The 13,611-nt window shown below is 38.8% G+C and overlaps 1 protein-coding gene across 1 annotated transcript in view; it reads left to right on the top strand.

Annotated features, from left to right (window-relative positions):
• Nucleotides 1-13,041, top strand: part of SCOC (short coiled-coil protein) — a 53,010-nt gene extending 39,969 nt beyond the window's left edge. The window contains exons 2-3 of the mRNA XM_006887022.1: nt 9,576-9,647; nt 12,899-13,041. Of these exons, the coding sequence (XP_006887084.1) occupies nt 9,576-9,647; nt 12,899-13,041 (215 nt within the window). The remainder of the gene's footprint in view (nt 1-9,575; nt 9,648-12,898) is intronic.
• Nucleotides 13,042-13,611: the final 570 nt, after the last annotated feature.

Raw genomic sequence — 13,611 nt, 5'->3', positions numbered from 1 at the left:
GAACAGTGCCAAGGAAGATCATGTGTCATGATAAACCTAGTGAATGACATTTCACACTGTAGGTTTGACTTCTGATAGAGGTCAATTTTCATGTTTTCTAAAATTACTTTTTCTCTTGGCATGGGATACTGTGAGGGCCAATTGGAATGAAGTGGGCATAAGTGCTATACGAAAGTACTATTATGGTCTTTCCTTAATTATAGAATACATTGCCAGGCCTTCTATATATTTAATAATAGCTTGAGGGAGGCAGGGAGAATATTCCCTTAGCCATACTTTACGTGAGCACTTGGAATTTGAGAAACGACAAATATCAGTCTGCTCTTAAAACTGATCGGTCCCAGTATTGTGTCAGTTTTCTTTCTCTCTTCAGTTCTTTATATAACTGGAATGATCCCCCACCTCCACCCCTTTCCCTGTATTTGACTTTCTTCCTGACAGTATTAGCGGGTGGTGCGGTCTCTAGGAAGTTGAGCTGTACTGCTAACCCAAAGGGGACACCTTCCCCTGGTGTTTGTTCACAGACACTCTAAAGGACAAAAATGAACAGGCTCCTCTCTGTGATTTATAGCCCCCACCCAACCCCAGCACAAAGCTGTAGGCTGAGCTAAACCACTTCCTACTGGATGGTAAGGAGGTTTTTGAGGTTTAAGTTCCGGACAGCAGTCAAAATTATCTATTCAGGATTCCTGACTCAATTTTTTAGGCTCCTGAGAGCTCTGTTGCTCTTTAAAGCCTTAGGTTAACCTTTGTGGCGTAAACTCGCCTGCTGAGCAGGACAAAGATTTACATCCTTAGAAACCCCATGAGGGTCTCTCTTCTTTAGGGTCACTGTTGTTAGGTGCCATCAAGCTGAGTAGGACCCTGTGAACAGCTGACCCGAACCCTGGCCCTGTGTCATCCTCATTTGCTGAAAGCAGAGAATATCAAAGGAATGTCTTTTTGTGTTGACTATGCAAAGGCATTTGACTGTGTGGACTATAAGAAATCATGGCTATCATTAAGAAGAATTGGAATCCCAAAACAGTTAATTGTATATGTACTCTTACAAAATCTATACCTAGATCAAGAAGCTTTTGACAGAACAGAGCAAGGGAACACTGCATGGTTTAAAATCAGCATTGGGTGAGCGTCGGGGATATCCTTTCTCCATAGGTTTGGTCACTAAGAGAATGAGGAGTCTACAACGCATTGAGTTTGCGTTTTGGTTTCTTTGAAGTGCTTGCTTCACTTGGAACTATCTTTTGGGTTAGTTTTCGCACGCTTCACTTTGCTTTGGCTCTATATTTTGATTGGCTATTGCTCTTCCTGAGTACGCCCACTCTTTCCCGGCCCATAACCACCTCGATTCTGATTGGATGCTAATGTCCTTTTTTTTTTTTTTTTTGTAAGGGCGGAAGATCGGTTGTATTGAGACAAGGGGATTGAGCGCCGGGCAGCTAATACGCAAGCGTGAATTCTGAGTCATGATTGGTTAGCAAATGGGCGGCTTGAAGCCGGACTTTTCTAGCCGCGCACACTCTGTAGGCGGAGGGGGCGGAGCTGGCGGTGTCACTTGGTCTAAGTGTCCAGGCCTGGGGCATCTTTTGGATCCATCCCCTCCCTGGCGCTACTGATTGCAGGTGAGGCGTCCCAGGCTTGGGGCAGCTGGAACTGAGGCCTCTGAACCACTAAGGGCCGGAGAGCGGGGCGGACGGGAACGCGGGCAGCGCGCCAAAGACCGGAGAGCGACCTGGCAGTGGGCAGTGGGGTGGGCAGGCGGCCGATTGAGGCCTGACTGCTTGCGGAACCCCTCCGCCACCTCCTTTTCTCATCTTCGCATCGTTATCCCGCCCAGAGGTTCTTGTGGGTCAAACTGCCAGCCGCGGCTTCCCGAGCAGTCATCCTGCCGCTTTATGGTCTTAGGCTGGCCTTTATTCTGCGGTTCAGCCCCTGCTTGGGCATAGGACCACGGGAGGGACGATTAGGTGCTTTGGCACCAGGGACAGCTGCATTTGCTCGGATTTGCCGTGGCTGCTCTGCTGAGTCTGGGTGGGAGAGCCTAGGGAAAGAAGGGCGAGACGGACAGGGGGGCGAGTGAGCAGTGTAATGAATGCAGAAAGCCCCTCCAGGCGCTGACAGCATCGGGATTTGTTTCTCCCTTAGCATCTCTCCAGAATCCGGCTGAACAAGTCTGGGGGTGGGAGTGGGGGTGGCGGTCGTAAGGGTTGGGAGAAACAACTTTATTGGAAAGGCAAGGCTTCTGTTATCCAGTGTATGTTATGTATCTACCGGTACTATGACATAACGTTAAGAGATCATACCGGCTCTCTCTTGCTGAGGACTCATTGTTGTTAGGTGGCCTCCAGTGAGTGCCTTGACCCTGTACAACAAAATGAAGCGCGGCCGGGTCCTGCGCAGTCCTCTGTGTTTGAGGCCATCGTTGAGGCCACTGTGCATCTCACTGACAAAACGCAACAAACACAGCTATTCCCTCTCTGGGGATCTGCCTTCAGTTCACTTCCACATTTGGGCAAACAATTCCTTGATCTTGTGGAATTTGAAACAGCATTTGTTGAACTAGAACATTAAGTATGAACAAATCTGAACAAACTGTGCTATAATCAGTGGAGCTTAAAGGGAATGAAACTTCAGTTGCTTGGTCCTTAGTAGAAATATCAAAGGAACTCAGCATCAGGGCTTTCAGACGGACTTTCTGAGTCCTTTTTGATGCATAGGAACCCCATGTGTCAGAGAAGAACCGCACCATCGGTTTTCTTGTCTGTGATCTTTATAGTACAAAGGCAGTTGCCAGTTCACAAAGGTGGTCATTTCAGATCCACCCTGCCCTCTGAGGGAGAAAGACCAAATCTGCTCCTGTATAGAGCCAGCTCTGCTCTGTTATGTGAGGTGGAAATGTGAGTCAGAGACAACTCAGTGGGACCCATAACAATAATCTGTATAGACCATTTCCCAATATAACTGCTGGGTGAGTTCATACTTCTGACTTTTCCAGTAGCAGCGGAGTGTTTAATCAATGTACCAACAGGGCTCCATAAATTATTATTTGGGCCATATTAAAGTTTCTTCCATTGTGTAATGGACAGGCAAGGTGAAGTTAGACTTGGGTTCAGATTCTTGGTTATAACACCCATGACAGGATACACGGCTTTGTGAGATTTATTGGACACATATGTAAATAACACTATTATGTTGTTTTGATGGAATAATAAGAAAGCATTTAGTATATTAATACACAAAGGTATTGTTAGTAATTTTACCAGTCCATTAGTAAGTCAATGACAGATATGACAGGTTAGAAATGAAAATCTATTTTATATGCAGAAAAGTTTGGTGGCTGAGACTGGTGCTGTTTTCTTGAGTGCAACCCTAAGAAGAACAGATTTGAACCCTGTGTAACCTCACGCTTCCTCACACATTAGAGCCCTTGCTGCAGTCACTGTGTCAGTCCACCTACTTCCTTAGTCATTGTCTAGCTCTTGAATGCATAGCCAGTGACCAAAAAAGACCATGGCCTGAATTAAGTGCACCTGCTACTGTGGTAATTTGTAGTAATTTTTATGCTGGATGTTGCACATTTGAATATTAATACTGTATTTCTGGAAAATTAGTAAAAATTCGTGTCTACAATACCTTCACACAGAGATCTCAACGGACCTCTTGATCCTAGTTTATTATAAATCAGTATATAAGAAAATCTACTGAAATACTTTGAATGTACACAGTGGTATAGTTTTGGGGCAGTCTATTTTAACATCTCAGTAGGAGAAAAATGTTACTTTGTTGTTGTAGATAATGTTTTGGTCTACTTTATTAAGAAATAATGCTTTTGCAGAAGGTTGTGACATATATGTTGGGCAAATTTTCCACTGTACAGCCCTCGGGTGTATCTTTTACACACCTCATATGCTGAGAATGTTGCCCTGTAGATTGTGTAGTTTGGCCTATGGGACTCCTCTGGTGGCCCTGCTTTGACCTTTATTTTCCTTAGAACAATTTTCCCACTAAGGTCTCTCCTCTCTTTTTTCCTTTTTCTTTTCTTTGAGCAGTTTTTTCCCCCATAAGTCCTTTCCTCTTTTGTTCTGTTGGTTTCCCCCTCCCTCCCTGTAGAAAAATTTTTCCAATAAAGTCTCTCCTTGTTTTTTAGCTTTTAAAAGTTTTAAAAGTCTGGTGAAGTCAAATGGTTGGTAAGCTATGTGTAGATTTTCTGTTTGAGCCAAAGTGAGGGCAGAATTTCAGAACCAGGCTTCATCATCTGCTAACAATCAGTATGAAACCCTCATGATTTTGTAGAATTCTTTAATTTTGATGTTATCAAATATAGGGAGCTCTGGGGCCTAGTGGCAAGAAGCTTCACTGCAATCCTGAAGGCATGTGGTTTGAGGTCATCTCCTCCTCCGCATTTAACTGCCTCTGAAACCCATTGGAGGGTTGGTTCTGAATCTGTGGTACCCAACATCAACAACTAAGCAAAACAAATACATCTCATCTTCATACTACATCCGATTATGAAATCATGTATATTGATTTCATGGTTATTTGCTGCTCTGACTTGAATATGTGAAAACTTTTCCCCCCGTTAATATGAAAGTGGCTTTAACTATTTTTTTTAACTTAATTGCATTTTATTTCTAAGAAAGCAAGATTTGAATATGATGAATTTTAGAGGAGGATGATAAACCCAGAGCTATTCCAAGTTCTTAAACAACAACAGCAAACCCCTGGCTATTAGCAGTGTTGAGTTCTTTTTATAAAAAAATTATATATTCAGGGGAAATGGCCAACCTGGGGCACCTCTAACTGAGTCTTCTTGAAGAATTTATTTGTGCTTTGGCTGTTGCCGTTGTCTTTTCTTCTACCCTTACTTAAGCCAAACCTGTATTTGAAATTATTTTAAAATGGAGCCTGTTAATAGTATCCATCTCAGGGAAGTGTCAAATGTAAACTAATCTTCCCTATTAACATTCTTCCTCTTACAGAAGAGTGAATGGAGAGGAGTATTCTCAAATGTGATCTTCAAATGCCAGAATAGGCTGAATAATAACTTATTAACGCTTCTCTTGCTTAAATTAAAACAAAAACAAAACAACACCAAAACTGAATGAATACACAGGACCATGTGAAAAAGAAGTGGTTAAGTGGTATACTGGTTAAGTGGTTGATTCTAGTGTAGAGAAATTCTTACTCACTGGGTCTAGATTTCACTGTGTAGCATAAGAAAGGTGAAGGATACCTAGAATATAGTGCTGTTATTGTTAGGTTCTGTCAAGTTCACTGTAACTGTTAGAGGTTCTGAACAGCAGATCTGAACTTTGCCTTATTCTGTTGCACCTCACCATCTCTGATGTACTCAAGCCCATTTTTTACAGATACTGTCAATCCATCTTATTGAGGGATGCGAAAGGATCAAGAGCAAGGTGAAGAAGCTAAGTCTGATCACTGCTAACTCTGCAAAGGAGAACTGTCTCCATAAATCACATCCACATCCACAGTAGCAAACAAATAACTACACAGTCAGCCATAGCCCCCCATGCTCCAGAACCTACGTCAGGTCTGATGCTCATCGCAGATTGACTCAGACTTGATTTTACTCAAGATGTGGGGTTTATTAGGAAAAGAGATTGAGAGGTAGGGGAGGCAACTGATAGCACACAGTGAAAGTCCAGATTTAGTCCAGCAACACAAATGCAAGAAGCCTCTGGTTTCCTTAGTCATCCAGCAAGCTTTTCCTCATAACAGTCACAAATCAGCTCTCCCTTCAATTGTCCAGCAAGCAAAATCTTTAACTCTGTCTCTGTCTCCAGGGCTCCATCAGGCTACACCTCACTACAGTCTCCATAGTCTGGCATGCTCTCCCTCTTATGTTGGCCTACAGGTGTTGATGTAGGAAGAGCGATCATGTGAATCGTTGTGTCTTCAGTTGAGGCACCTGGAACTGTGTCCCTTGAGGGGACTAAGGCAATTGCTAGAAAAGCCATTTTCAAAAAGTCTGAACACTACACAGGTCTTCCTTTCTTTCTCTGACCTTCCACCTTTCCCAATATGATGTCTTCCAAAGACTGACCCCTCCTGAAAATAGGGGTACTCAGTAAATACTTACTAAAAAAATATTATCCACAAAATATATCTTTATTTCTTCATTATAGTAGTTTAGTTACTGTTATAACACACTTTAAGATTATTGAAGGTGAAATAAATGTTATCAACAGAGTTGAGGGTGTTTCCTAAAAATATTGTGTTTTAATATTTTGGGTCCTTTTTGGAAACAATAATTAATAAATTAATTAATCTGTCAATCTGTTCTGGCTTAACTATTATCAAGAGGTGGCATGTAAAAAAATAATTAATGTTTTAAATACTTCATATGTTTTTCTGAATTTACATTAAAATGATATGAATAGGCTATGTAAGACAGTACTTTTAGTAATGAAGATTATTTTGAAAAATATTTGTTTTCATCATTACTGTTTTTCTTAATATAGGAACATTTTCATTTTGCTATAATTGTTTTATACATATTTATTTTTATGACATAGCAGTGAATAATAATTTTATAAATATTCATCTGTATTATTTTTGGGATATGCCATCGTGTATGACTCATAGCAACCTTATGCACAACAGACTTGAACCCTGTCCTATTTTGCACCATACTCATCATCTCTGACATATCTGAGCCATTTGCTGCAGTCACTGTATCAGTCCATCTTATTAAGGGTAATTGTAATTCTTTTCAGTAGCCACTCCTTGAAAATTGCAATTTGGCATTCTGTGAATGAGCAGTTGGGCTCTCAATACAACCTCAACTCTATTCCACTTGAATTTATAGATCATCTCCAAATAAATTTGATGCACTGAACATGAATGACCAAATACTAGATGAGTTGTCGGGGATGACATACATGAAGAAAGTAATAAGATAGAAAACAAGATCAAAATGGATGTCAAAACAGACTTACTCAAGAAGGTAAAGAAATGATGAAGAGAGTAAAATTTCAAAGGGCAACTTGAGAAGATTAAAGAAAGTCTTAAAATGAAATAAACATAGTTAGAAAATCCAAAAGATAAGAGTATACTTAGCATTTCTCAGATTAGAAGAAATAATGAAAAAGTCAAACCTCAAGTTGCAGTACTTAAGAATTAGATGGGGAAAGTACTAAGTGATGTAGAAAGCTTGGAAGATGGAAGAAAGTCACTGTGCCAAAAAGAATTGGCACATGTGCAACCACTTCAGAATTAACATGTAATCAAGAATGAATGGTATTAAAGAATTCCAAGCTGAAGGAGTTGGCAAACAATAAGGCTTCAGGAATTGAGGGAATACAAAAAGAGATGTGTTAACAAATAGATGTAATGCTAGACATGTTCACTTGGGTAAGCCAAGAAATGTGGCTGCACCCCAGCTGACTGGAAGAGCTTCATACTTGTGTCCAGCCCAAAGAAAGGTGGTCAAATGAAATGCAGAATTTATAGAACAGTATTATTAAGATCACATACAAGAAAAAAAAATTTTTGCTGAACGTAATTAAAAAACATCTTGAGAAATATATACTGCCAGGAATTCTCAGTAGATTCAGAAGATAAGGATCTTGACTGAAAGCAGAGATGATCTGAAAGATGTTACTTGTATTGTATTGGCTTTGCAATGGCATATTTCATTAACTGTGTGGTTCATAAACAATTATGCCTAGCATCAAGAAGAATGAGATTTCCAGAACCCTTAACTGTTTTAATGTAGAATCAGTATACAGACCTAGAAGCAGTTATTCAAACAGAACAAGGGAGTATTGCATGGTTTAAAAAATCATTAAAGGTTTGTGTCAGGGTTTTGTCATTTCACTCTATCTGTCTGCTCTACTGAGCAAATAATCCAAGAAGCTTGGCTATAAGAAGAATGCAGTAGCATCAGGCTTGAAGGAAGACTTACCAACCTGTGATACACAGATGGCACAACCTTGCTTAAAGAAAATGAAGAAGACTTGAAGAACTTACTGATGAAGCTTAAAGATCTTAGCTTGTAAGTATAAATTACACTTCAAACTCAAGGAAACAAAAATTCTCCCAACTAGACCTATAAACAACATCATGTAAAGATTGAAGTGGCCAAAGATTTCATTTTACTTGCATCCACAGTCAAGACCAAAGAAAGCAGCAGTCCTGCAACTAAGGGACATACTACAATGGCAAACTGCTGCCAAGGACCTCTGTAAAGTGCTTAGGAGGAAAGTGTCACTGTGATGCTTTAATCCAAGCTGTGGTGTCTTCAGTCATCTCATATGCACCTGGAGAGCACCTTCTGTGTATTGGGAACTCTGGTGGTCTAGTCCTCAGGGTAGGAAGTTGTGAAGCTTACCCAAAGGCTGTGCCTTTCTGTTGGTTCAAATTCACCAGTGACTCCGTAGGAGAAAGATGGACAGTCTTGTCCCATGCATTTTTCAGCCTTGGAAACTCAATGAAAGGTCAGCAGTGACTCACTTCCTCTTCATAGCAATGAGTGAGTGCATATGCATGTCTAAGTTGAACAATGAATAAAGAAGATTGTTAATGAATTGGTGTCCTTGCATTGTGGTATTGGTGAAGACTGTGGAAGGTACTGTGAAGAAGTGTAGTCAGAATACCCCTTAGAAGCAACAGTAGGACTTTTGTCTCATGTAATCTGGGCATGTTATCAGGAGGGCCCAATTCCTGAACAAAGACATCATGCTTCATAAAAAGGTTTAGCTAGAAAGATGACTTAATGATGGATTGATGTAACGGCTGTGGCCATGGGCTTAAGCCCAGCAAAGATGATGAGGAAGGACTGGACAGGATTTACTTCTGTTGTCCATAGGGTCTCTCTGAGTCAAAGCTGAATAGTACTTAATAACAACAACAAATGGACAGGTATGCGCATATTTTTGGTTTGTAAATAAGTTTGAATATTTTTATTTAACTCTTTCCTTTATTGTAATTGCCCTTAGGGTAAATTTCCAAGAGTAAAATTACTTAGTAAAAAAGATTTGAAAGTTTTAAAGAATCTTACTGTACTGCTTTCCAGAGTGGAAACACATTTTAATTATATGTCCTGTATTTGTGTGATCACTACTTACTAGTATTTATCATTCTCTTCTCTTTTTAAAAAAAACTTTAATAGCTACACCCATCCGTTCCTACTGTCAGGTCCTTTCTGACTCTCAGCCACTCCCATTGAGTTTCTGAAGCTGACAATCTCTATGGGAGGAACCTGCCCATTTTTCTCCCATAGACTGACTGAGTCTAAGTGCCAGCCTTTCAGTCAGAAGCACATGCACTGCACTGCCAGGGCTCCTTAGTAGATTTACAGTGACATCTGATTTTATTATTGGGGGGGGGTGAGGAAGTTATTACCAAGGAACTAAATATATTCTATTGTTTAATAGCATACCTCTTTGTAAATTATTTATATGTAAACTTTGTTATTGAATACTAATCTTATCTTTAAAGACAAGAAAACACATGATATAAAGCCTGTTGAGTCCCAGGATTTAGTTAAATCATCTCTTGAAAAAGTATGTGTTGCCTTATGTGTTTATACTTCTAACTTTTTCTGATTGCAGACCATTCATCAAGGATTTTATATTCAAAGTCCAAAAGTTTGTTACCGAAGATGATGAATGCTGACATGGATGGTATATTTTTTTTCATTTTCTTTGTTGTGCATTCCTGGATTTTGCTTTATTGGCTATGGAAAGGATAGAGAAGGAATGATTAGAAGGCTTGACTCTTGACCAAGTTATTTGTTTATATTTCATTTAGTTTTAGAAAGGATCTGAGGCATCTTTCCTATTACTTAGCTGTTATTTTGGATTTCATTTCTATTTTGTTCTCATCTGCAATATAGGGAGGATATACATTTTTCATCCACAGAGTATTTGTGTAAGATCATGAATGTTATGTAGCTTCTTAGGCACTAAAAGACACAAATGCCACCTAATGTCGATGAATAGTAAATATTAACCTTTTTATAACAGCAGTTGATGCTGAAAATCAGGTGGAACTGGAGGAAAAAACACGACTGATTAATCAAGTATTAGAACTCCAACATACACTGGAAGGTGAGCTTGCATTTTTGGGTTTTCTTGATGACAGCCTGTTAACTGGAATAAGCATTTATGTTGCCAAATTTTATGTTATTGCACTTAATTTTTACAAGTATCAATTTAAGTTCATTTCAATAGCATTTCTCCTGTCTGTAGTATGGTTTTTGTTTTTGTTTTAATGGAGATTTTAAGTTTATAAAGAATTTGGATTTCCATTCATTCATTGTTGCACATTTTCAACAATGTAGTATTTGTTTTAATGAAGAAACATGGTTCAAAAGGTCAGATCGTGCTGTGCTTTCTCTTTAAGATCTCTTTACCAAGAATACTGTTATACACAAGAGCCTGTTTTTAAACTTCTGCATATTGTTACTAAAGTCAACTTTAATAAAGCTTGTATTTTAAAATAATCTATTAACATTATAGTGACTAAAAAGGAATTGGTCTGAAGTTTTATCATCATTTTCTAAATAAAAAAATAATTTCAGTGAAACATCTTGTGTTTTTTTAATGAAATTAAAGGCTTTGATGGTGATTAGGAGAAGAATTGAGCCAGTGTGAGCATATCATGTTGCTCAGAATTGCCCGACTTCCATTTTATAGTGTTTGGGGGTTTTTGGTTGATTTTTGGTGTGTGGTTTTTGGTTTGTTTGTTTGTTGGGGTTTTTTTTGTTTTTTTTTTTTTTGCATGCTTTACTTTTTAAAATATTTTTTGATATTTTAACAAGTTTACAGAAAACTTGGATTTCCATTCATTCATTCATTGTTGCACATTCTCCTCCCTAACCCCCTCCAGTTTGCTTTTATCCTTAAAAATATTCTTTAACTGTTGCACAATTTCCTCCCGTCCCTCTCCCCCCCCAAGTCCACTTTGCTGTGCACCTTATTCTGAACTGTTGTCATGCAAATAATTCCTAATTCTGTATTCCTTTTAAACAGTTCTTTCCCTCATCTGTTTCAATGCAGTGTTCATTTTTTATCCCCCACAACTCCCATGTCAAACATATGTTTTAACAGTGGCACCATGCAGTTATTTGTCCTTTTGTTACTGAGATATTTCACTCAGCATAATGTCCTCCAGGGTCACCCATTTTGTATATTTTATGAGTTCCAGTGCTGTGTAGTAGTCTGTTGTGTGAATGTACCACAGCTTCTCTATCCATTCCTTTGTTGACGGGCATTTGGGTTACTTCCATCTCTTTGCTGTTGTGAACAATGCAGCAATAAACATAGGTGTGCATATATCTGCTTGGGTGGCAGTTATGGTTTCTTTAGGGTATATTCCAAGTAGTGGATTTGCTGGGTCAAATGTTATTTCCATTTCCAACTTTTGGGGAAAGCACCATACTGCCTTCCATAGTGGTTGCACCATTTTACCCTCCTATCAGCAGTGAATAAGGGTTCCAATTTCTCCACAACCTCGCCAGCATTTGTTGTTTGCTTACAGAGTTATTAACAGCTAAAGTCTTTCCCAGGGTTGACAGCTAGGCCATCTCTGTTATAATTCAGTCTTGTCACTCGGTGCCTCATAAACTCCACTTCAGACCACCCCTACTTCCTCGCTGTGTTGTGTGTCCAGAATGCTTCTGTTTGGGACCCTAGCAGTTGCAGTTCCCTCTGCCTGAATTTTCTTCCCTTGATTATTTGCATATCCATGTGACTTCATTTTCTCATATATTTAGGTCTATGGTCAATTTCCCCTTATTAAAAAAAGACCCAACTGTACTGTTTTTAAAACCACACCCTTTCCATTGTCCCTCTTACCCTGCTTTCCTTTCTCCAGATGGACCATCATAATCATAGCATGCCATGCCTGTTCCTGACTCCCATTCTGTCCCCTGTCATGCATACACTGCTATCAGAATGTAAGCCCTGTTGAGTCCTTTCCTTTTTGTTCATCATTGCACCTTCCACATCTATAACAGGGCCTGACTCTTTTAGATACCCGGTATGGATTTGGTAAATGAATGGATGGAGGTAGTTTTTTAAGTGTAATCATCAAGAACTGTGGCTCTTTCTCATTCTGTTGCTCAGAAGCTGCCTACCTCCATCCGGTATATGAAATCAGTTGTGATCACTTAGTACATTCTCTTAAACATTTATTACTAAAGTTCTTTTGTTGGGACATGAACTAGAACTGAAAAACAAGAACTCATGAAATATTACACAAAATGGGTGGCCCTGGAGGACATTAGGCTGAGTGAAATATCTCAGTCACAAAAAGACAAATATGGCATAATGCCACTGTTATAAAAGGGGACTGACATCGAGGTTGGGAGAGACTGAGGAAGATGGGATAAATGTACACAGCATTGAAACAGATGAGGGAGAGAACTGTTTAAAAAAGATATTATTGTTGTGACAGAAGTCCAGAAGGAAGGTTGCATAGTAGAGTGAACTTGGGGGGAGGGAGGGATTGAGTAACAATGAAACAATTTTTTCTTTTACTTTTCAAAAAGAAAAGTGAATTGGCATGGGAGGGGTGGACAGGGAGAAAAGTGAAACAATGAATGAATGAATGAAAATACAAAGTATCTGTAACTTTCATTAAAATAAGTTAAAAAGGAGTTCTTTTTAAAACAGGGTTTCTGTTGTAAGTTACTTAACTTACTGTTATTTACAAATATTTTAATACTTAATGTGAAGTATATTCAACTTGCCAAATATGTTCTTTGAAATTACTGTCTCATTTGTGTTCACTTGACTTTAACTCCTCTAAAGGAGTCAACTGAAAAACAAAATTTAAGGATATCTCCTTTAAGAATAAGCCTTAAAAGATATTTGATTATGTCACATCATTGTCATAATTTATTAAGAGTTTTGTTTGTTTTTTAATGCAGATCTTTCTGCAAGAGTAGATGCAGTTAAGGAAGAAAATCTGAAGCTAAAGTCAGAGAACCAAGTTCTTGGACAATATATTGAAAACCTCATGTCCGCATCTAGTGTTTTCCAAACAACTGACACAAAGAGCAAAAGAAAGTAAAAGTTTACTAGTCTCTTTTATCAAATTGCTGCTGGGGCTTTTTTTGTTTTGGGGTTCCCCCCTTTAAGACTTGGATAGATTCCTAAAGTTACAGTATTTTGTTTGTGGGGTCATTGCATATTTATGAAGAAAATGGCAGATCTAGGCAAAATTAAGCTTAATAGGAGACTTCTATGAGTTTGTGTATTATGTTAGTCTAAGAAAATGTGAACATGTAGAGACTTTATATGATTAGAATTGCATATATTTATGAAAACTTAACAAATGAATGTTATCAAGTTTGCTTTTTTTAGGTTTAGCACTTTTATTCTAGGCATAATAAAAGAGACTAACTACTATGTTGTGACAAGTGACCAAATCATGTATCGAATGCACAGCTTTGTATGTACCCTGTCCACCATCGTGTGCCTCTTTTCCACTTGCCTCTTTCATCCCATTTCCTTTCTCTCGAGATTTGGGCGAGGGAGTTGGTTCCACATTTGTAATTTTAATGACTGATCATTTTGAGAATAACTTGAATTCATTGTTGAGACTTAAGTAAAAATAATTTTTCTCTGCTAAGACCTGTTA

Source organism: Elephantulus edwardii, unplaced genomic scaffold, assembly GCF_000299155.1.
Source record: "Elephantulus edwardii isolate Elephantulus edwardi_28Jun2011 unplaced genomic scaffold, EleEdw1.0 scaffold00053, whole genome shotgun sequence".
NCBI lineage: Eukaryota > Metazoa > Chordata > Mammalia > Macroscelidea > Macroscelididae > Elephantulus > Elephantulus edwardii.
Note: the sequence above shows the minus strand (reverse complement) of the source record. Positions and strands in the feature narration are given on the sequence as shown.